The following is a 20,623-nucleotide window of genomic DNA, read 5'->3' as shown; positions in this document are numbered from 1 at the left end:
CCAATGGGGACTACCCCCACCCCCTGCCACCCCTCCCCTTTGGAGCAGCGTGATTTCAGAGCCCCCCCAAAAAGGCATTAAAGTGGCATAAAAGCTTAGCAGGTGATAAGAACCGGGGAGGGGAGGGTAGGAAGTTACGGTAGGGGAGAACCTCACCATCCCTTTCTGCCCTCCAAATCTTCCATCCCATCCGGACACAAACCGAGTTCGGTTTGCGGCTACGTCCTTCTCCCCACAAGCCACAATTCTGACCCCTCCAAGGGGTTAAATCTCCCCCCCCCCTACACACACACACCTCCCTGCTTGCAGTTTTGACTCGGGAGAGAAATCCTAAACACAAGCCTTTATTTCAGACAATCTATATCTATATCTATATATAAACCAAGACATCTCGGCCCCTGCAGCCATCTCATCGTTACAAAAATGAAGGATGGAGTCAGGGTCTTTAACTGTCCAACGTGAACATAAACTCGGGTTTTTTGGGGGGGAGGGGGGGCAGAAACAGAGCCAGCCCCCTCCCGCAACTTTCCCACAGAAATGGCCATACAGGTGGCTGAAACTTGATGAAAACTCAAGCATCACATTCAAAAGCTACCCAACGTAGCCAAACCGTGCTAGTAGAAGCCCCCCCCCCCTTTTTTTGGGGGGTATGCAGAGGGTTTGCTGGGGGAGGGGCTGGCACATCCCCTGCAAGATTCCCAACGGACTCTCCGGCGGGTGGGATCTTTCTGTGGCCCTCCTCTCCAAGAAATAAATCTTTCGGCAAATCTGCAGGAAAGGAAAGAGGGAAAAAAATGGGCAGAAGTTTTAAGATCTACTTTCTGGGGGTAAAAGAAAAAAAAATTGCAATTAAGCCAGCCTCCAAATTTTGGAGCTGAGGAACCTGGTTTAGACCAAGCCATCATGGATTAATTTTTTTCTAAATGGTACCCCGTTTCCTCAAAAATAAGACCTCCCTGGATAAGAAGCCCCATTGGACTTTTAGCATGCGCTAAAATCCCTCCCAAAATAAGCCCTCCCTGAAAATACTTCAACACAGCAGCAGCCATGAGGTGACCACGCTCGCCGCCTCCAGCACCTCAAAAATAATAAGACCTCCCCCAAAAGTGTTTATTTCGGGGGTCAAAAGAAGACCCTGTCTTATTTTCGGGGAAACACGGTAGATGGACGCAGCTACGTTGACCTTCAACGCCCCAAATGGCTCTGAAAAAAAACACATTTCCCGAGAACTTTTGAGTCCTTGACTTTTAAATCTGGAGTGGGAGGGGTCTGCAAAATTCAAAGACCCCCCCCCCCCCAGATTGGGACCGAGCCATCCAAGCCCAACTTATTCTTGGTGCACAATCACCACAAACTTTACTCCTCACCTGCCTGCCTTTGGAGGCTCATAGCATCACTGAGTCGTCCCCTTCCGACATGGAGGCGATCTCTGCGGGATGCAAGAGACAAGATTGGCATTTTGGGTGGGGGTGGAGGGTAGGAAAAGGGGGTGGGGTGGGGGGCGTTGGGAGAAGGATCCCGCAGGTGGTCAGGGATTTGTTATAGCCAGCAGGGGACGCAAAAGTGGGTTGGAAGAAAAACGCCAGTTGCTCTTTAATCAATCCAGCCGTGGCCCTCTGCAGTTGTGGGTCCTTGGGATGTGGTTGTCGAAAGACCCCACGCAGGGTGGGGCAGGACAAGCCGAGTGGCATATCTCCTCAGGACTGCGTACCGGATAAGTTCTCCGACGAAATCCCTCTACAGATTTCCTACGGAGACAAGCAAAGTTTCGTAAAGAACAGGAATTAACATTGTAATAATATATTAATCTGTATTCAATTGGGAGGGGGGGGGGGAATAACATGCATATTATGTATGGGTGGTTTTTATTTTTTAAACGCACCTTTTAAAAAATGTTTTGCGTTTTGTTTTCTTTTGTTTGGAGTTTTTTGTTTTGGGGACTTTTCGAAGTGTGTGTGTTTTAGCGTACTATTGAATGAAAGAAAAATCTTGAAAAAGAAAAAAGGAAGGGCCCCGTCCCAAATCTTTGCACGATTGATGGCAGGTCTTGGTGCCCCCCCCCCCCACCAACGCAACAGGCAAAAAACAACAACCTGAGCTCTTCTCTTTCACGACAAACAAGAGCATGCTTATTTTTTCTATTCAAAAACTCCTGTCTGGTGTGGGGGGTGGGTTGGACTAGAAGACCTCTAAAGTCCCTTCCAGCCCTCTTCCCTTTCCTCTTCCCTCTTTTTTCCTTTTCTCTTCCTCTCCCCTTTTTCCTTCCCTTTTGTTCTTTCCTTTCCTCTTCCCTCTTTTTCCTTTCCTCTTCCTCTCCCTTCCCTTTTGTTCTTTCCTTTCCTCTTCCGTTCCCTCCTCTCCTCCTTTCCTATTCCTATCCTAATCCACCCTTATCCTATCCTCACCCACTGCAACGTAGACCTCCGGTGGACTAGCCACCTACTTGCCAAATCACCTAACCCCCCCCCCCCCCAAAAGAGGCCGGACCCGTTACCAACCAAGCTCCTGGGCAGCTCTCTCGAGACGTCTCCGTCTTTGTCCGACAACTTCCGCACTGCGTAGCCCAACCGGATCAGTTCCTCTCCCACATCGACAAACTGGGGGAGAGAAGCCGGGCTGAAAATCCGAGCGCAGTGGGGTAGTCCTCACCTCGAAAGCCGCAATTGGAGTCTCACCTGCCCGTCGGCGGGCTGGAACAAGCGGACGTACGGCCGCAAGTTGTCGCCCACGCGCATGTAGGTGCAGATCTTGCAAAACACCGGTTTCCACTGGGCGCAGTGGGTCAGGCGGTCAAACTCGTCCAGGGCGGCTTCTTCCCAATGTGACCCTGGGGCAGGAAGCCATTGGAGGAGGGCAAGGCCAGAAGTTGAGTTACATTTCTATCGAGGGTCCCCACTGCCCTTGCAAAAGCTTGGCGGACTTCAATTCCCAGAATTCCTCAGCCAGCAGCTTTTAAGATGGGCGGACTTCAACTCCCAGAATTCCACAGAAAGGAAGATGGAGGGACTCACCACCAGTGGGGGCCACACCGGCCAAGCTGCACTCAAGGGCCTGGAAGGGGAGGCCGAGGAAATCACTCCTTCAGCCCCACAAAAAAAAAAAAAGGGGGGGGGAAAGGGGGAAATGAGGTTAAGAGGAGGATCAGAAGACCCCAATCCGGGCTCCCCTATCCCAATTCTCGTCCCAATAATCTGACGTTCTCACCGCAGTCACTAAGAGAAATCACTGTGGTTAAGTTAGTTACACGGTAATTAACTGAATCTGTGCCCCCCCCCCCCAAAATGCCAGGCCGCAACAGGCAATCACATGATCCCTGGAGACACAGCGACCCCGGTCGTAAATGTGAACCAGTTGCCAAACATCCGAAGTTTGATGACGTGGCCAGGGGGACTTCCTGCAACTGAGCTTAAGTGGGGGGAAACAGCCGCGAGTTGCTTTTTTCAGCACCGTGGAAACTTCGGTCACTAAGCAAGCGGGCGTTAAGTCAAGGACTACATGCACGTCGCCGTTATCACATTGCCCTGGCCAACGGCGGTTTGCTCCGGCTGGACGAACCCAACTGATGTCCTCCGAGAGCTTCAAAACCCAACCCCTCCAGCTTCTCGTTCTCGGCGATGCCCACCGGGGTCCCGAATTTCCCGATCCCTCGTTGGAGGGACGATGACACCCCCGATCTGCCCCTTACCGCAACAGCCGCAGCTTCTTGAGGGGCGCCTCTCCGTTGTCCCCAAAATCCCCGTAATAAATATCCAGGTTCCCGTTGTCCAAGGTCCCCAGGACCTCGGCCCGATACCAGGAACGGTCTTCGGGGTAGTAGGCGGCTACAATGTCCCCCACCTGCACGCTTTCCAGCTTGGGGGGGAAGGGAGAGACAGGAAGGGTGACGGAAAGTTAGGGTTTTCCTCCAACTCCCCACATCTGGAGGGGGTGGGCGGGCTGGCTCACCTCGCCACGATCGTTGTTCTCGTAGTATTTTGTCATCTCCTGGATGAGTTTGTCCAGTTGGAGCGCCTTTGCGTCGATTACCTGGATCCAGAAATGGCCCGGGTTCTCGGAGGCCGAGACGTAGACCTCCAGGTGATCTTTGGTGTGGAGGCTGAAATCCGGGCTGGGGACTGGAGAGGCAAGGGGGATGGGTTAGGGGCAGGGGGTCTGCACCCGACATTTCTGGGTTTCACTGAGTTTTGCCCCATGTTGCGGCCTTTGGGAACCCGGCTTTCCTCACTGACTTTGCTCGTTAGGAGGTTGTCAAAGAAGATCGTGTGACCCGGGAAAGGGGGGGGAGGGCGGAATGATGCTGCAACCGCCGTAAGTACGAGTCAGCTGCCAAGCGTCTGAATTTCGATTCGATATGACTAAGTGAACTGTCGTATTAAGTTGCGACACCTGGTCCGATCCACCAGGCCCCAAAGCAGTCTACCCTCAATTTTGTTGCTCACATTCAACGGCGGAGCTCGGGGCAGGCCGGGGGTTTTCTGGGGACTCTGCTCCGCTCGGCTCCGGGGGATCCCCCGAGGGATATTCCGGTGGCCCATCACCAGCCTCTCGGCGGAGGTACTCCACTTCCAGCGTCCGACTGTGAGTTTCCGCGTGCGAATAAGGCTGCTGACTGGAGTCGCCGGCCGCCACCATCTCCCTCCGGGTGCCCAGCGGCTGCTTCCGTTGTGTGCGCGCCGACACCGATTGCAACAACTTACTGCGGAAAGCTTCGTCCTCCGACAGTTTCTCGTGGATCAATTCCTGCCGGCAGAAAATGGGTCAGGGGGAGTGCCGGCCCCCAAGCCCCCCCGGCCCTTAGGGCCCCTAATTCCCGTTCTCCATCGGCCCTGGATTCCCTCCAGCTGGGCCATCTGAGGATAATGGGAACTGTAGTCTCGAACGCCTGGAAGGAACTGTGTGCTGTTTTTACACAACGCCCTTACGAGGTAGGCCCCATCACTTCCCAGAGGTGCAGGAAAGTCGCCTCCCCGCCACTCTCAAACGAGGGAGGGGGCAACCTCAGCGACCCTCTCCCTAAGGGGTCCATCCAAGGGACAAATTTAAAAGTCTCCAACACAATTCAACCAGGTGGATTATATGATCCCCTTTTGCGACCTTCTGGTCAACAGAACGGATTCTCCAAATAACCATGTTCCTAACTTAACTGGAGCGAATCGCTTAACAACCATCAGGCAACAAACGTCAGAAAAATTGAGCGGTGGGGCGGCCTAGTGGTGGAGCCTCTCGCCTCACAGTCAGGAGGCTTGTGAGTTCGATCCCAGGGAGAGGCAGAGATTTCTCTCTCTGGGCAGAATGAGAATATTATCTGCCGAACAAAACTCCACACTGGCAACGGGAAAGGCATCTGGCCATTAAAACACTCTGCTAGCTCCATTTGGTTGGTAATCCACCCCGCCAGGGATTATGGGGTCATTAGAACAGGAAGGAAAGTCAAGAGAATTGTTAAGTCAGCATCTTAACAAATGTCTCACTCAGCGACAAGAGATTTTGGGCTCAATTGTGGCCGTAGGTCGAGGACTACCTGAACCATAATGCTCAGAGGGCGCGAGGTTGGGGAGGAGAAAAACTCAGCCTGGCAAAGCTCTCACCTTGGCAGCCTGGACCTCCTTGCGAGTCCCGGAGATGGTGACGAGGCGGGTGAGCGACAGGGCGCCCTGCCCGTCGTGGTTGCAGTCGATCTTGGCCCCGGTGCTCCGGCAGATGGACCTCACCGTCTCCCCACCCTTCCCTGGAGGAAGAGCGACAGCAGCAGTGAGGGACAAAGGGGGGAAAAAAAGGGGAAGGGGAGTTTCCCACGTCTAGGAACAACACACACACACCCCCCATGGGATCTATGGTGCTGTGTGTGCGCTGGGTTTGTTTCCGTGCAGACGTTTCGTGACCCAGCTGAGGAATGGCATCTGGGCTAGAAGGGAGTGGGGGTTTGGAGAAAGATAATAAGGACAACGAGAAGCGGGAGAGGAAGAGGAGGAGGAGGAGAAAGAGAAGGACTGGGGGGCCCTTGGTGCTCTCTGAGCTTGCTGGTTTCCATGCAGACATTTCGTGACCCAACGGAGCAATGGCATCAGGGCTAAAGGGGAGTGGGGGTTTGGAGAAGGATAATAAGGACAACGAGGAACAGAAGAGGAAGAGGAGGAGGAAGAAAAGGACTGGGGGGGGGGCCCTTGGTGCTCTCTGAGCTTGCTGGTTTCCATGCAGACGTTTCGTGACCCAACGGAGGAATGGCATCAGGGCTAAAAAGAAAGGAGCGTTTGGAGGAGGAGAATAAAGGAGAGGACGAGAAGCAGAAGAGGAAGACGAGAACACATGATAAGAAACTGTGATGTCCTTGGGGACGTTTCACCACCCAACGAGGGAACATCATCAGTGCCAGAGGGGAGTGCAGTTTGCAAGGATGAAGACTGGGGTTTGTTCCTGGCAGACGTTTCATTACCAAACTAAGCAACGCCATCAGTGCTAGGCTTCCCCCCCCCCCCCTTTTCCAAATCCCAGCTCCCCCAAAACCACGCAAAACCCAACCTCTCTCGGGAGCCCAGCGCGGCCTCGGCCGGCTAACAGACCACCAACCCTCGCGGCCCCCCCAGCTTTCAAGGGCTCCCGGGGAAGAAAGACGTACCGATGATGCGGCCGATGGCTCGATTGGGGACGGAGATCTTCTCCACCACGGGAAGGCTCTCCTCCAGGATCTGGTGGATGGCGGCTTTGGCCTTGCACACCTCGACGGGGGACCCCGAGATGCGGATCAGCCGCTCCTCGCCGGATTCCTCCAGGTCCACGTTGATGCGGGCATGAGTGTCCTTCCGCAGCTGCGGGGAGGGAAATATTCTTTTTTTGGGGGGGGGTGCTCGCCCAGCTTCCAGGGGTTTCCGGCAGGCCCCTCCCCACCTTCCCCCACTTGCCTGGTTCACCTTGGCCCCCTGGCGCCCGAGCAGGAATCTCACCGCCTCCTGGGGGACCTTCAGCACGAATTCGATTTCTTCCTCGCCCACAAAAGTGATGCGCTCGTCTGGGGGGTGGGGAGGGGGGCGGCCGAGAAAAAAGAAAGAAAGCTGAAGATCTGAGAAATCCCCCTCCCCACTTATAGGAGGTGCCTGAACCTCCTGGAAAATGAAGGTGTACAAAAGGCCCCACCCCGCCCTTAAAACCTGTGCAAACGTGCTAGAGGGTTTCTCCCCCCCCCCCACAAAAAATTAGTCATTTTATTTATATCCCACTTTTATTATTTTTTACACATAACTCATGGCAGGTTTCTTCCCCTTATTTCCCCCTCCCACAACAAAAAACAACCACCCTGCGAGGTGGGCTAGGCTGGGTGAGAGAGGGACTGACCCAGCCCCCCCCCCCCCCAGCCAACTTTCATGGCTAAGGCGGGACTAGAATTCACTCTCTCCTAGTAATTGGCCCAAAGTCACCTTGCAGGGGGGCTTCAGTGCCTAAAGTGGGACTAGAGCTCCCAGTCTCCCAGTGACTGGTCCCAAATCCCCCAGCCAGGTTTTGCAACTAAGGCAGGACTAGAATTCACTGTCTCCCAGTTTCTAGCCGGCTGCCTTAATCCCCCAGCCCAAACTGGCTCTTCCTTCCACAGATCAGGGTCCACACAACACCCCCTTCCTCTTTTTCTACTCCACCCCACCCTCTTCCTTCTCCAAGCCCCCACCTCAGGAAGACTCTCCCTCTCCTCCCCCCCCCCAGGAAGGAAGGAGGGAGGGACATGGGTAAAGCATCCTCATCCCCCTGTGGTGAAGTGAAGGTTTGGCTGGCAGGAATCCCTCCCCCGGGATTCAGTTAGGGGTGGGGGCTTTTTTCCATATTGCAAGATGAGGGTGGGGTGGGGGGGGGGTGTCGCTGGCACACTCACCTTGCTCCTCCCTGTACTGGCGGTACAAAATGTAAAGGATAGCAGCACTAGCTGGAATGCCAAGGACCAGAGCGAACTTCTGGAGACCGGTCAGGCTTTCCCCGCTCCAAGGACTGCGTTGGTCAGCCATGGCTCTGCAACCTCCAGGGGGTGGTTGTGGGGGGGGGGGGAGTTCAGAATGTTTTTGGGGTGGGAGGGAGGCAGAAAAAAAACCCCCAATTAGGTTGCTTGTAAAGAATTTGGCTTCCAGGCCATTTAAAGGGGCTCAGTGTCTCTCTCTGGTAGGAGGGAGGGAAGGAAGGAAGCCAGTAGATCTCCAGGGAATCCACCCAGGCCTGCATCTCTCTCTCTCCCCCCCCCCTCCCTTGCAGAACATAAGAGAGGATCCCTTTTATTTCCCAGATTGCAATTCTGGCCTTTTTCTTTCTTTTTGCAAATCTTGCAGGAAAGGCGAAACCCAGAACCCCCCCCCCCCGAAAAGCAGTGGGGGGTGGAGTCTAATGCAGGCTCCTCCCCTCGATGCAAACCCACGCATGGACACACACACACACCCCCTCCCCCACGGGGAATATCCTCCCCACCCCAACTCTAAATTCTAAACAATTAGGAAGTTTTTGGTGGTGGTGGGAGGAGGGTGGAAATTGGGCCATTGCACCCCATTGCAGCTTGGCTTATTTCCTCCCCTCTCCCTCCTTCCCCTTGGGAAGCCGATAGACTGCTCCTGCCTCTGGAAGCTCCATTTCCCCCCACTCCCCCATTGCAAAACGAGAAAGGGAAGGTTTTTTTCCCCCCCTTTCGCCCTGGCCTTGGTTTGGGGGGGGTGTCTTCGCCGCTCTTTCCCTCTCTCCACTTTTTTCTCCTCCTCCTCCTCCTCATTTAGGGTGCAGAGATATTGGGGAGGGGGAGGTCTTCCCCCCGTTTTTTTGGGAATGGAATGCGCCTTCTTTCCCACCCTTATTTTGCATGCCAATAATGCAAACCGGTCTCTTATTCCAAGAAGCTTCCTTGCAAACAGGCCAGCATCCCGGGGACGCTCCCCGCGGTCCTCGCCCCGCCCACAGCGAGCGGACCATACCTCCCCAGCCGCCTCCTCCCGCAGTCCCAGCGCTCCGCCTTTGCGGGACCCTCTATTTATAACCTCTCGCTCCGCCCTCTTTTCCCCCGCGCGCCAGCCTTTCAGCCAATCGGCGGAGAGACGGCTAGCTGCCGACGGGTGGTGGGGGAGTCGGAAAGGAGCAGCCAATCGGGAAACGAACGAGCGGGGGAAAGAGAGAGAAAGGGTGTTTGTGTGTGTGGCATTGGCCCTATGTTAGCCAATAGGCGGTAAGAGGAGGGGCAGGCGTGAGCCAATCAGAGGCGAGCGTGGGCGGGAGAGGGAGTTTTAACTGCCGCTCCCGCACGTCGCGAGCAGCACGTGGCCTCTAACAACCCCGAGGTGGCCCAGAGTTCCTTGCGCCATTGATTACCCATAATGCCCTGAACAAACTCGTGATTGACAGTTGAGAAGGGAGCATTTGAATTTATCTTCAAATAATCCCAAACTTTAGCAATTTGCGCCCGCACAAAAAATAGATCCTTGCTGAATTTATTCATAATCCTTTATCCTAAAAGTGACCATTTAATTAAAAAAACTTAATTAAAAAGACAATTAAACAATTCAATTTAATTTAAAAGGCGTTCAGTTGGCAGCTTGACCGTCCTCGCACAAAAAAACCCCCCAAATAATCCATGTGTGCATGGATTGAGAAAAATACTAACCCTAGTTTGCATAACAAACCATCATATCTTGGCTTCTTGCCTTGCCTCAAACCTTTATGAAGGTTCGTGGCTGCCTTTGCAGGCAGGCCAACCCTAGGAAGCCTAAATGTGGACTTTGGAGGGAGGTAGTGGCCCCAAAAGGGACACTGGCTCAGTGGCTAAGACACAGCTTGTCGATCAGAAAGTTTGGTGGTTCGAATCCCCAGTGCCGCGTAATGGAGTGAGCTCCCGTTACTTGTCCCAGTTTCTGCCAACCTAGCAGTTCGAAAGCACGTAAAAATGCGAGTAGAAAAATAGGAACCACCTTTGGTGGGAAGGGGACGGCGTTCCGTGCGCTTTCGGCATTGAGTCATGCTGGCCACATGACCACGGAGGCGTCTTCGGACAGCGCTGGCTCTGCGGTTTTGAAATGGAGATGAGCACCGCCCCCTAGAGTCGGGAACGGCTAGCACATATGTGCGAGGGGAAGCTTTACCTTAGTGGCCCCAGACCTCCCCATCTCTCAGTCTGAAAAGTTAGAAACCGAAGTGGATAATGGGTAAGGGAATCTTAAAAGAAGTCTTTGTGCTGAAAACGTTGCACTGAACCTCTTGTATTTATTTACTTATATTAATAATACTAGCCAGAGCCCCAAAGCCATCCGTCTTTGTCAAAATCTCCTATTCCATTGTGCGGCTATTGCATTAAATTCAAATTAAATGACCAGCGTAGCTTCTCAATTTATTTGTGTGCAGCCCGATCTCCAAAACAATCGTTTAAGGTACAAAAATGCCTTCAACTGGTACCACGGAAGATACACAACATTCTATTTTTTTCTTTTTTTAAAAAACCTGCTTTGAATTTCAATAACCCGGTGCAAAATATTAAGAATTTAAAGCCCGATTGAATTGCTCAATCCGCAATTTCCAAATGCAAACTCCCAATCAGTCACGGAGAATTATCTAATAACAGCATCACAACTCAGCTTTGGTTCGGCAAGAAAGTTATGAAATAAGTTTGTCCCTGTTTTATGACTTTTCTTGCCCCAGTGGTTAAGCAAATTGTTGTAAGTCGAGGACAGCCTCCTAAAGACAATTGACTATCGAAAACCTCTGATCGGTCTTCCCCGTGAACTTAAACACGGCTGCCACGAGAGAAAAAAGAAATCAGAAAGACGAGAAGGCATATTAGAGAATGTAACCTGCGTGTATTGAGAAGGACAGATAACATTACAAACAAGCAAAGCAATCCATAAATAAGATTTAAAAACAACGAGGACCGCAGATTAGGTTAGTTTTTAACAGAGGCTAATATTTGCAAGCTGCCGTTTAAATCGTGTACGCAGAGTGATCATAATTGCAGAAACCAGACAGAATTTTGCTGGGCAATTCTGTATTTGGAAAGGATGAGCGTGAAGTCTTCAAATCACAGATATTAGCAACAGTTCTCTCTTTATTTGACGTTTATTTCCTTCTCCTTCCCCCTTTTCCCTTGAATATCTCTCTGCTTTTCTATTATTATGATGGGGGCAGGGGGGAAAGGTTTTCTATTGTTTCTTGTTTTCAGATCGCACAGAAAAATGTGCAGGCTTCAGGGATTTTAATCCCTGGTGGGAGATTCCTAGGGAGATGTGCTAAATTTAATCGAATAGCATTCAGGTGGACTGGAGCTGTCTCACTTTTCTCTGAGATAAAAAAACACACAGAACTTTAACCCCCCCCCCCCCCAAAAAAAGTGTGATGCGTTTTCTCTTTCGCACAGGAATGAACTTTCATTCACGTGGATGTACATCTTGTAGCAAAGACATCTTAAAATCATTTCTGCGGGCAGATTTCTTATTATTTCTCTGTTTTTTTAAAAAAAAAATCCATAAAAAACAATTCTGAAAACAAACAGGTCATCCCTTTTGCGGGTTAGGAATAAAAGATCCTGAGCGTGAAAGGGGAGATTAAGACTTTGTAAGGAACCTTAGAGATCATCTACTCCAGCCCACAGTTCAAGCCTCGTTCTTCTACCTAAGATGCAGCTGGAACAATTTCTGGGTAGTAGTGGGGCAATTCAGGCTGAGAGAGAGGGAACGGGGCCAAGTCCAGGGAGCTGTGGTATCTAGGTGCGAATCCAGACCATTTCCCTTCCGATAAGGTCACTCTTGAACTAACTATATCGAACTCCCTGAGTGATGACTGACGCCTTCTGCTTAACTGACTAACATAGTTGGAAGGGACCTTGGAGATCATCTAGTCCAGCCCCCTGCTCAGAATACAGAATAACAGAGTTGGAAGGGACCTTGGAGGTCTTCTAGTCCAGCCCCCTGCTCAAGCAGGAGACCCTACACCACTACCATTTCCTGGTGCACAATGTTTGTGTATAACTGTATACAGCTGAATTTGGCAGCAGTTTTTTTTAAAGCAGGCATGTGATACAGCCAAGCTCGATAATACGATTCAGCCAAAGCCGTCTGAGAAAATAGAAATTGTCCCCCCATTAAAGTTTAGACGCGCCCACAGTTAAGCCATGGAAAGGCCACGGTGGAAAAAAATCGGACACGCAAACGGACACACAAAGCAGTTGTCACATTTGGTGCAGCGTAGCTTGGTGAAAGCAGACTTCCCGGGCGCGATGCTTTGGTGCTTCACTGGAATAAAAAACCAGGGTGATGCACAACTCAAAATGGACATTTCCTACGATTGAAGGATTCTTGTAGCCGACGGATCCGACTCGCGACGAGATACAATGAAATACGATTCCATTTCCCCCCCCTTTCCTGCCACGGATGCATCTCCAAGTCTTTTAAGTTGTCGTTTTTTGTATATCGGAGGGATGTCAATGCAAAAATTTCGATTTTGGAGTCCAGTCTTGTGCCGTTCTCCCCTTGCCACCAATTTTTAAAACCGCCAAAGGTGTAAATGCAATTTTTCTAAACTTTTCTCCCCTCGACACTCACTCCTTCAAGGCTGAATGGTCCCTGGCTCAGAGCTTTGCGGCAATTAAAAAAAAAAAATTGCAGTTGCGTAGCGCACATGCAACAAGAAGGATTAAAATGACAGGCTATAAGACCTCATGCCCAGGATATATTTCTTGCAAAACCTGGAAATATTTTGCCCTTCAAAGCTGGAAGGAAACTTGGTGAAGGTCACCAGGAAGCCAAATGAGACCCTCATGATGAGGGACTTCCTTAAATGGCGTTTCCAGATCAGAAAAAAAAACCTCACCCATCGCTTTATCTCCCCAAGAAAGAAAACAACAGCAACATTTATTTTCCTGGCTCTCCTATCACCACCACCAAACCTTCTGGAGGTGGCAAACCTCGTCTCTACGCTTGGACAGACTGGTGACCCAGGGGGGTGAGGGGAGGAAAAACGCACATGCGAAGCTTCCAGAGGGAGACTCACGTCTCTCTCTCTCCTGGAATTTGACATCCTCGGTACGTCCGAGAGCATCGGTAGGAGCGGCTCGATGCATCCAAAGCCGATTCTTTTGTTTTATTATTATTTTTAAAAAAGGACAGCGATGGAAAAAAAAGATTTGTTTTGGCAGTGTGATGGGATCCACTCCTAGCTAGGGACCTGGTCTATAGCAAAAGGATGGTGATGGGAAGGAACGCGGCAGCCGAAAGCATCAGTGCGAGCTCCGGAATCCCCCCGCTACTCAGAGCGACCTCAAACCCCATAATTTCCTCCTTGTAGCCTTTTTCCCTAGCTGTGCACTTGAAGAGGCCTTCCTCCATCGGCGTTCGCGGTCCGAAGCGAAGTGTGCAGGATTGGTCCTCCATGACACAGGAGTAATTCATGTCGTCCTTGGCCCAGCTGTAGCTGGCGTGGTGGGACCTCAGTGGGCAGGGTAGGTAGATGTAAGCCGTGCGATCAACGTTGACTTTCTTGATGGCACCCTGAGCTAATTTCTCTACAGGGTCCGGCGTTTAAGGAGACAGAAAGAGTAAGAGAAAAGCAGAGAGAGAGAGAAAGAGAGAGAGGGAGGGAGGGAGAGAGAGAGAGAGACTCAATGCAATGAAAAGAAGTAGTGCATTTTTCGGAGTATGGCTCTCTTAATAAATTGGAGCTTTTGAGCAATACTTTGCCTTGGTCTCTGATTTACTTTTGGATGCTATTTGGAACCCTGACACACAAATTCAACCAAGCCAACTTCTTCCCTTCTTCTCCATTTCCTGTGGTTGACCATGAAAATATAGACGGGGCCACATCCACGCCTCCGCCAACACCCCAAGCTCCCTCCAGGGGACAGAATTACCTTCCGCTGCTTTGCACACCTGAGTGGTGCTGGATGAGTCCAGGCTCTGAATCAACCTGTTGAAGGACCAAGTGGGAACATCTCAAGAACATTGCTGCATCAATATTCACAGCACCCCCTAGTTCCGTACTTCGTTTCTCCCTAGTCAACGATCCCATAACTCCGTGTTAACAAGTGTGTTAGAAACTGCTGCGCACAATGCTCTCCCTCTCCCCCCTCCCCAAGACCTCACTTTTTGTTCCTCTTGGCTTCCAACCCACCTGTTGGTGTGGTTTTTGTGGGAGACGGCGGAACAAGTCTTGCCAGCTGCATCCCACCCACAGTAAGGGTCCCGAGCCAAGGTGCAGTTCCAGCAATTTCCGTGGTATTGGCTGCAGTCTTGCAACGGTAGACGCGTGACTTCGAGCTCGGTGCTCAAATACAGGTGGCCCTACCAGAGACAAAATGCGTTCTAGTGCAGGGGAAGAAAGGAACTCGGGGGAAGGAAGCTGTGGAGATCTTCTCTGGTCCTACGAAAATAGACACCCGTGTTCCCTTCCTACGTTCTCTGTGGTGATAGAGTTCCTTTGGCAAGAGAGGAAGGTCACAAAGATGATTCCCCAGATCACGCGAATAAAAAAAACGTATTAGGAAGGAAGTCTCTATGCTTCTCATTATCTAGGAGCACCAACAGATCTGGAAAATGCACCGTTAACTCTATGGATCCCTTGATGTTCCTACTTATCTAACTTCGCCTTATTTCAGGAGGTGGAAGTAAAATACCAACACTTGTGGCCTGTCAGAGGCCAGTGGAGCTGGCCGCAGATTCAGACAGTGAGGAGGTTGGGGGGAGGAACCTGGAGTCTGGGGAAGGCTCTTATGAGGGCTCTGTGTCGGAGGCAGAGAGGGGGTCATATGCCAGTTATCAGCTGCCTTCGGAGTCGGACATCAGTGAGGCAGAAGAACAGCTGGAGCCTGTTCCCAGTGTGTGCATGCGCAGAGTTGCCAGACAAAGGGAGCGTCTAAAAAACAGGGGTCGACTTGGGAATAAGGCCACATGTGGACGATGAATGGCCCCTCCCAGAGGAAATAAAAGAGGAGCGACTGGGGAGTGGAGTTTGCAGGAGACCATTAGTTCGCTTCATTGGTTCATGACTCTCCGAGACGCCTTGCCAAATTTTGCAAATATCAGGCCTGGCAACTCTCCAAGCCAGATAAGGTCTGTGACCGTAAATCCTCCCTCGAAAGATTTTGCTGGAGGTGAATGAGCAGAATTCACGGGAAATTAGCAAAAGGGGTTTTTGTCGGGACAAGGAGTTGTCTTCATGCTCTCGGGAAGCCTCGCTCAGAACACTTAACTCACTTCTTTGTTGGCTACACAACCAGGTAAGCTGGCAGATATTCCCTCCCATGGTGCCTGCTCAGCTCCCAGTATCGGTCCCCGAATGTTGCACCCGACCGAAAGGTTTATTCTTCGTCTTACCGTTGTGGCATCCACGATCATCTGGGTGACAGGTGATTCCTTCGTGAAGGGGCTTAACTCCGCGATGATCAGCGCCTGATCTTTGCTTCGGAGGACTTTATGGATCTTCCCTTTGGCTGTCACCACACACACACAAAAAGAACTTTGGTTAGGTGGAAGGAGACCACAATGGTCTTAGCGATAGATGCAGGACGTCTTGCCAGAAAAACCTTGGGCCCATCCATCCATGGGGTGAGGATGGCTTCCGTCTAAGGGTAGAGAAGGAGCATGGCTTAATGCAAGTGTTAGGATCCCCAAGTAACACCCCTAATGATAATAAGACTCCCAGGTTTGAGTTTCCTCAAAGTTCCATTTTATTAGAGACGTCATATTGGCACATCTGGGAAAACCCGAATCTGAAAGCTTCCCGGTTCCCCCACCCCCACCCCGGCAAATGAAAGTTCAAGACCCTGCCCAGCGTCCACATATCCATCACATGGCCCAGTCAAGTGTCATCCAAGCCAGGAGTTCCCTCCCAGTCGCCTCATCAAAGCTGCAGGTCCGGATGACCTTGAGTTCCTGAGAAAGAATGTTGTTATGGCTACATATCACCCACTCTCTGTGTAATTCCCACCTCCCATTTCCCCACGGTAGGAAACAAATCAAGGAGAGAAGCAACCTAGAACTAAAGAGAAATTTCCTGACAGTTAGAACAATTAATCAGTGGAACAACTTGCCTCCAGAAATTGTGAATGCCCCAACACTGGAGGTTTTAAAGAAGGGATTGGACAGCCATTTGTCTGAAGTGGTACAGGGCTTCCTGCCTGAGCAGAAGGTTGGACTAGAAGACCTCCAAGGTTCCCCCCCCCCAACTCTCTTATTCTGTTATTCTGTTCTATTAAAGTTTTGTGAGTCACACAACTTCCGTACACAGCAAACTCACCAGTTCCAAGAAAGAGGACATCATGGGCTACGTTGTTGGCATCCCGGGCCCTGTCCGCCACCACCTTAGTGTACGTATCGTTCATCTGGAGGACATACAGAGGCTGCTCCTCATCTGGATAGATCACAGCTTCTAACTCTGGGTGGTCTCTAATGAAAGCCAGCATTTTGGCCAAAGAAGAACTGGAATCTGGTGGAACACACTGTGGTTGGAGAAGGAGAGAGGCATGAGACGTTCTCACGCGGAGAAGGAGATCCCAAATGCCAAACTCAAGTTCTGTCCGATAATGCAGAAAAGTGGCCTCCTTCATTTATTTTCCCGGCCAATTCATCCCCAAAAGCCTTTTAGAAATAAGCTCTCAATCTCAACTCGCAAATCCCAAATATTTTACATTCTCGTTGAATATAGCAGTGGCAGAATCGTTCAGGGCAGCGGGAAGTAAACCCCCTCCCCCAAATGTTTAAATTAATTTTTTCCCCTTTCATATACATTCACAAATATACTTGTTGAAAGGAAGATGGGGGAAAGAAGAAAGAGATAAGGAGAGGAGGACGGAAGGGAGAGGAAGAGAAGGAGTAGGAGAATGGTAAGGGAAGAAGGAAGGGGAAGGAGAGGAGGAAGGAAGAAAATAGAGAAGGGAGGGAGGGAGGAAAGAAAGGGAAAATGAGGCGGTGTTGCAACAGGAGGAAGGAATGGTAAATAAAGCAATCCAAACTGTATATTATAACCTATTAAATGAAATAATAAATGTATAAGAATGACAAATGTAAAGAAGAAGAAGAATTACGTGAATATATACTTAAAATGGTAAGTAAGAGAACAAAAAATTTTTTTCTGGAAAAATAATATACACTGCTGCAAATACTCTTGACATTTATCTGTTAGCTATTAACATTTATCTTCTTATGAATATAGAAAACACAGTTGGGGTCACTTCCTTGCCACCCCATAACTCCATCTTATTTGGCGACAATCCTACTCCTTCCGTCTTCTCTACCTCCCTTCTCTGTCTTCTCCTTTTCTCCTCTCCTTCCTCGTTTCTTCTTCCCTTCCTTCCCCCACTCCTCCTCTCCTTTTCTCCTTCTTACCCTCTCTCCTCCTCTTACTTCCCCTCCCTTGCCCTTTCTTCTTTTCCCTCCTCTTCCTCCCTCCTCTCCGTTGTTGCCCTTACTTATTTTCTTCCTCTAGTAGATTCTCGGGGTGGCATTGCAGTGACCCCGACTTCATATTTACATAAAAATGAATTTTTATTCTTCCACGTTATACTTCCCTACAATAAATCCACTTGGATTGTTTTTCGTCTGTATATTTGTATCTTAATGCTTCCCCCCCCCCTATTTTTATCTCCCCTTCCCCCCGGGGAAGTAAACTAAATCAAGTGCCAATCAGACACTGTTTGAAAACAACAACAATAAAGTAACCCCAAAGCAGAGCATCCGATGGATCTTACTGTGCCAGGTCTGGGATGGGGGATGGCGCCTGAAGCATCCTTGAATTTGGACATTTCAAAATAGGAGCTGATTCGATTCATCGAGTAAGCACAGACTGCAGAGGTGCCCCTTGGAAGAAATAAAGCAGAAATTTTATATATATATATATATATATATATATATATATATATATATATATATATATATATATATATATATATATATATATATATATATATATATATATATATATATATATATCAGATGTTGAGTTTTTTTTAATATAAAGGTTTTTATTTTCATGCAGTCATAGACAAACAAGACACAAAACATATGCAATTTATATGAATCACATATTATCAAATCGAATATGTTTGTATACATTATTATCATTATACCTCATTTGTCTGACTATTATTCCTTCATTTTAAACGAGATATACTACATATTGGCTCCTCTCTTCGTGGAGAGGGAGCGGCTAACAAATCTAATAAATCTAATCTAATAACATTCATTAAATAATCTTCAATCTATCCAATAATAATAACTCTTCATGTTATATTCAGTATCATTCTATTATTCCTGCATTTATGACATCCTCTAACTTCTTTCATTGCCATGTTTTTTTTTAATCTAACCACTGATAAAATAACTCCCACATCTTATAAAATTGTTTATCTTCTTGCTCTCTAATTTCAAATGTCAATGGACTCATTTCAGCACATCCCATTATTTTACGAATAACTTCCTCCTGCGTTGGCATTTTCTCATTCTTCCCATTTTTAGCAAACACAATTCTAGCAGCCATTAATGGGTGTTGAGTTTTGCATCAGTATATCCTGGTCTGGGGATTTCAGGATCACGGACAGCACCCGAGCAGGCTATGGGTAGTCCTTGACTTACGACAGTTCGTTCAATGACCGTTTAAAGTTACAACAGCACTGAAAAAAGTGACGTAGGACTGTATTTCAGGTGTACGACCGTTTCAGCATCCCCTGTTGTCGTGGGATCAACATTCAGGCAATTAGCAACTCGTATTTATGACAGTTGTAGTGTCCTGGGATCAGCGCATGTGACCGTCTGACAAGCAAGGGGAGGGAGTCATTTAACGACCGTGTTACTACCTTAACAACTGCAGGGATTCCCTGAACAACCGTGGCGTGGAAAGTCGTAAAGTGGGGCAAAATTCACGTGGCCACTGTCTTGCTTAGCGACATAAATTTTGGGCTCGGTTGCGGTCCTTAAGTCGAGGGCTACCGGTCTCAGCCTGGGAAATTCAGGACTCTGGACAGCACCCCCATAGGACCACACTCTGGGAATTTCAGTACCACGGACAGCTCTCAGGTAGCCAAGTTGCTCCAACAGGGAATAGATTTAAAGGCTATGCTGAAAGTATTCTTTCTTTTGGTTGGACTTAAACGTATTTCCTCCTTAGGGTCCAGATTAAATCTCCCATCCCTTCCCCCCCAAGTGAATTCCAGCATAAGCATCATCCCAACGTTCAGAAGTCCTTATCGATTGGATGCATCCTCAACAGAGACAGGATTCCAGATCCAACTTCCCGTTGACCTGCAGGCCATCTCTCACCACTCACCACGGGCTGGAGAAGACCCCATACAACGTTGCCTCGGCCTGGCCCTCCTCTCTGAAAACGAAGGCGTCCTCCAGGCGGTGGAAGCGCAGGGGCTCGTGGGGGCTTCCACACACCAGCCTCGCTTTGAGGAAGGTGCTCCAGAAATCAGCTGAGGATGATTTCTCTCCCTGATCCACCTGGAGATAAAAGACACACCCTGAATCTCATTTCTTGGGATTTTCATTTCTTTCCATCCCATAAAGAGAACGTCCCTTCCTCAATCTGGAAACGAAATCCACATGCTTCCATCTGCCCACATTCTCCAAAGATACTGTATGTTGTGGCCCGCCAGCAGCCAGTCGAGCTGGTAGCAGATTTGGACAGTGAGGAGGGTTGGGGAGGAAGATGGGCCAGTCCTGGAGTCTGGGGAAGGCTCTGATGAGGGCTCTGCGTCGGAGGCAGAGAAGGGGCCAGGGTCGTCTGACAGTTATCAGCTGCCTTCAGAGTCAGACATCAGTGAGGCAGAAGAACAGCTGGAGCCTGCTCCCAGAGTTGCCAGACAAAGGGAACAGCTAAACAACAGGGGTTGACTTGGGAGGGAGGCCACAGGTGGAGGATGAATGGCCCCTCCCAGAGGGAATAAAAGAGGAGCGACTGGGGAGTGGAGTTTGCAGGAGACCATTAGTTCGCTTAATTGGTTCATGAGTCTCCAAGACTCCTTGCCAAGTTCTGCAGATATTGGCCTGGCAGCTCTCCAAGCCAGATAAGGTCTGTGGCTGTAAATCCTCCCTTGAAAGATGGCTGGATGTGAATGAGCAGAATAATAAGCAGTTGGCCTTATTTTCAGGGAGGTCTTATTATTTTTGAGGTGCAGGAGGCAGCGAGTGTGTTCACCTCATGGCTGCTGCTGTGTTGCAATATTTTTGGGGAGGTGTCATTTTCAGGGCAGGGCTTATTTTCGGGGAAACAGGGTATATAGTGATTGATCAAGCCCTTTGACTTTCAGCCTTCCACCTCCGTAGGAAGAAAACACCTCCTTTTCCCAACCTTGCACACGCGTCCAACCCAAATTTTGTACAGCTCCTCATCCAGGCCGGCTGACCGGTTGACCTCGTTGTAAAAGAAGAAAATTTCGTCTTTCCTTCGATCTTTATGGGGGAAGAAGGCTGCTCCTTCGAACTCGGCATCTAGGACAGAAAATTCAGGATGAAAAAACAAACAAACAAAATGATCCCAACTTGGTAGCCTGCCAGGAGTTTGCCATGAAAACTCCTCTCTGTCTTTTTCAAGAGCTTTTGGCTTTATAAATCAACGCAGAAGGTCCTCGACTTACGGCCATAAACTGAGCCCAAAATTTCTGCTGCTGGGTGAAATATTCTTTTTAAGTGGGCTT

The 20,623-nt window shown here is 49.6% G+C and overlaps 2 protein-coding genes across 6 annotated transcripts in view; both read right to left on the bottom strand.

Moving 5' to 3' along the window:
- Window positions 1–328: 328 nt before the first annotated feature.
- On the bottom strand, window positions 329–9,062 carry TDRKH (tudor and KH domain containing). 5 transcript variants are annotated; one of them, XM_081968096.1, is made up of 14 exons: window positions 8,934–9,062; window positions 7,859–7,999; window positions 6,900–7,006; window positions 6,617–6,806; window positions 5,589–5,728; window positions 4,440–4,740; window positions 3,946–4,115; window positions 3,686–3,852; window positions 3,012–3,079; window positions 2,676–2,827; window positions 2,499–2,597; window positions 1,712–1,748; window positions 1,368–1,429; window positions 329–768 (listed from the first exon to the last, which is right to left on the bottom strand). In XM_081968096.1, the coding sequence occupies exons 2-13, from the start codon at window positions 7,986–7,988 to the stop codon at window positions 1,386–1,388; spliced, it is 1,605 nt and encodes a 534-aa protein (XP_081824222.1). In that variant the 5' UTR covers window positions 7,989–7,999; window positions 8,934–9,062; the 3' UTR covers window positions 329–768; window positions 1,368–1,385. The 5 variants fall into 5 exon arrangements, with proteins under 5 accessions (XP_081824222.1, XP_081824223.1, XP_081824225.1 ...); XM_081968097.1 differs by having other exon boundaries at window positions 8,839–8,955; XM_081968099.1 differs by lacking the exon at window positions 8,934–9,062 and adding an exon at window positions 8,811–8,834 and having other exon boundaries at window positions 6,942–7,006.
- A 1,720-nt stretch (window positions 9,063–10,782) lies between these two features.
- The window catches only part of RORC (RAR related orphan receptor C), a 61,917-nt gene continuing 52,076 nt past the window's right edge, over window positions 10,783–20,623 (bottom strand). The window contains exons 15-22 of the mRNA XM_081968093.1: window positions 20,278–20,417; window positions 19,252–19,427; window positions 17,678–17,786; window positions 16,228–16,429; window positions 15,306–15,421; window positions 14,104–14,273; window positions 13,844–13,899; window positions 10,783–13,498 (exon numbers count right to left, since the gene is read on the bottom strand). Coding sequence (XP_081824219.1) covers window positions 13,167–13,498; window positions 13,844–13,899; window positions 14,104–14,273; window positions 15,306–15,421; window positions 16,228–16,429; window positions 17,678–17,786; window positions 19,252–19,427; window positions 20,278–20,417 — 1,301 coding nt within the window. The 3' untranslated portion in view covers window positions 10,783–13,166. The remainder of the gene's footprint in view (window positions 13,499–13,843; window positions 13,900–14,103; window positions 14,274–15,305; window positions 15,422–16,227; window positions 16,430–17,677; window positions 17,787–19,251; window positions 19,428–20,277; window positions 20,418–20,623) is intronic.

The sequence above is a fragment of the Natrix helvetica genome (assembly GCF_964273705.1).
Source record: "Natrix helvetica genome assembly, chromosome: 16".
Taxonomy (NCBI): domain Eukaryota; kingdom Metazoa; phylum Chordata; class Lepidosauria; order Squamata; family Natricidae; genus Natrix; species Natrix helvetica.
This window is presented reverse-complemented; position numbering and strand designations above follow the sequence as displayed.

Excerpts from the sequence above, each read along its gene's own strand:
- TDRKH (XM_081968095.1), bottom strand. Across the intron at positions 3,080-3,685 it reads AAGAAGCTGCGGCTGTTGCG|GAGTGATTTCCTCGGCCTCC; the intron begins GTAAGGGGCAGA and ends GTGGGGCTGAAG. Across the intron at positions 2,828-3,011 it reads CGGTGTGGCCCCCACTGGTG|GGTCACATTGGGAAGAAGCC; the intron begins GTGAGTCCCTCC and ends TTCCTGCCCCAG.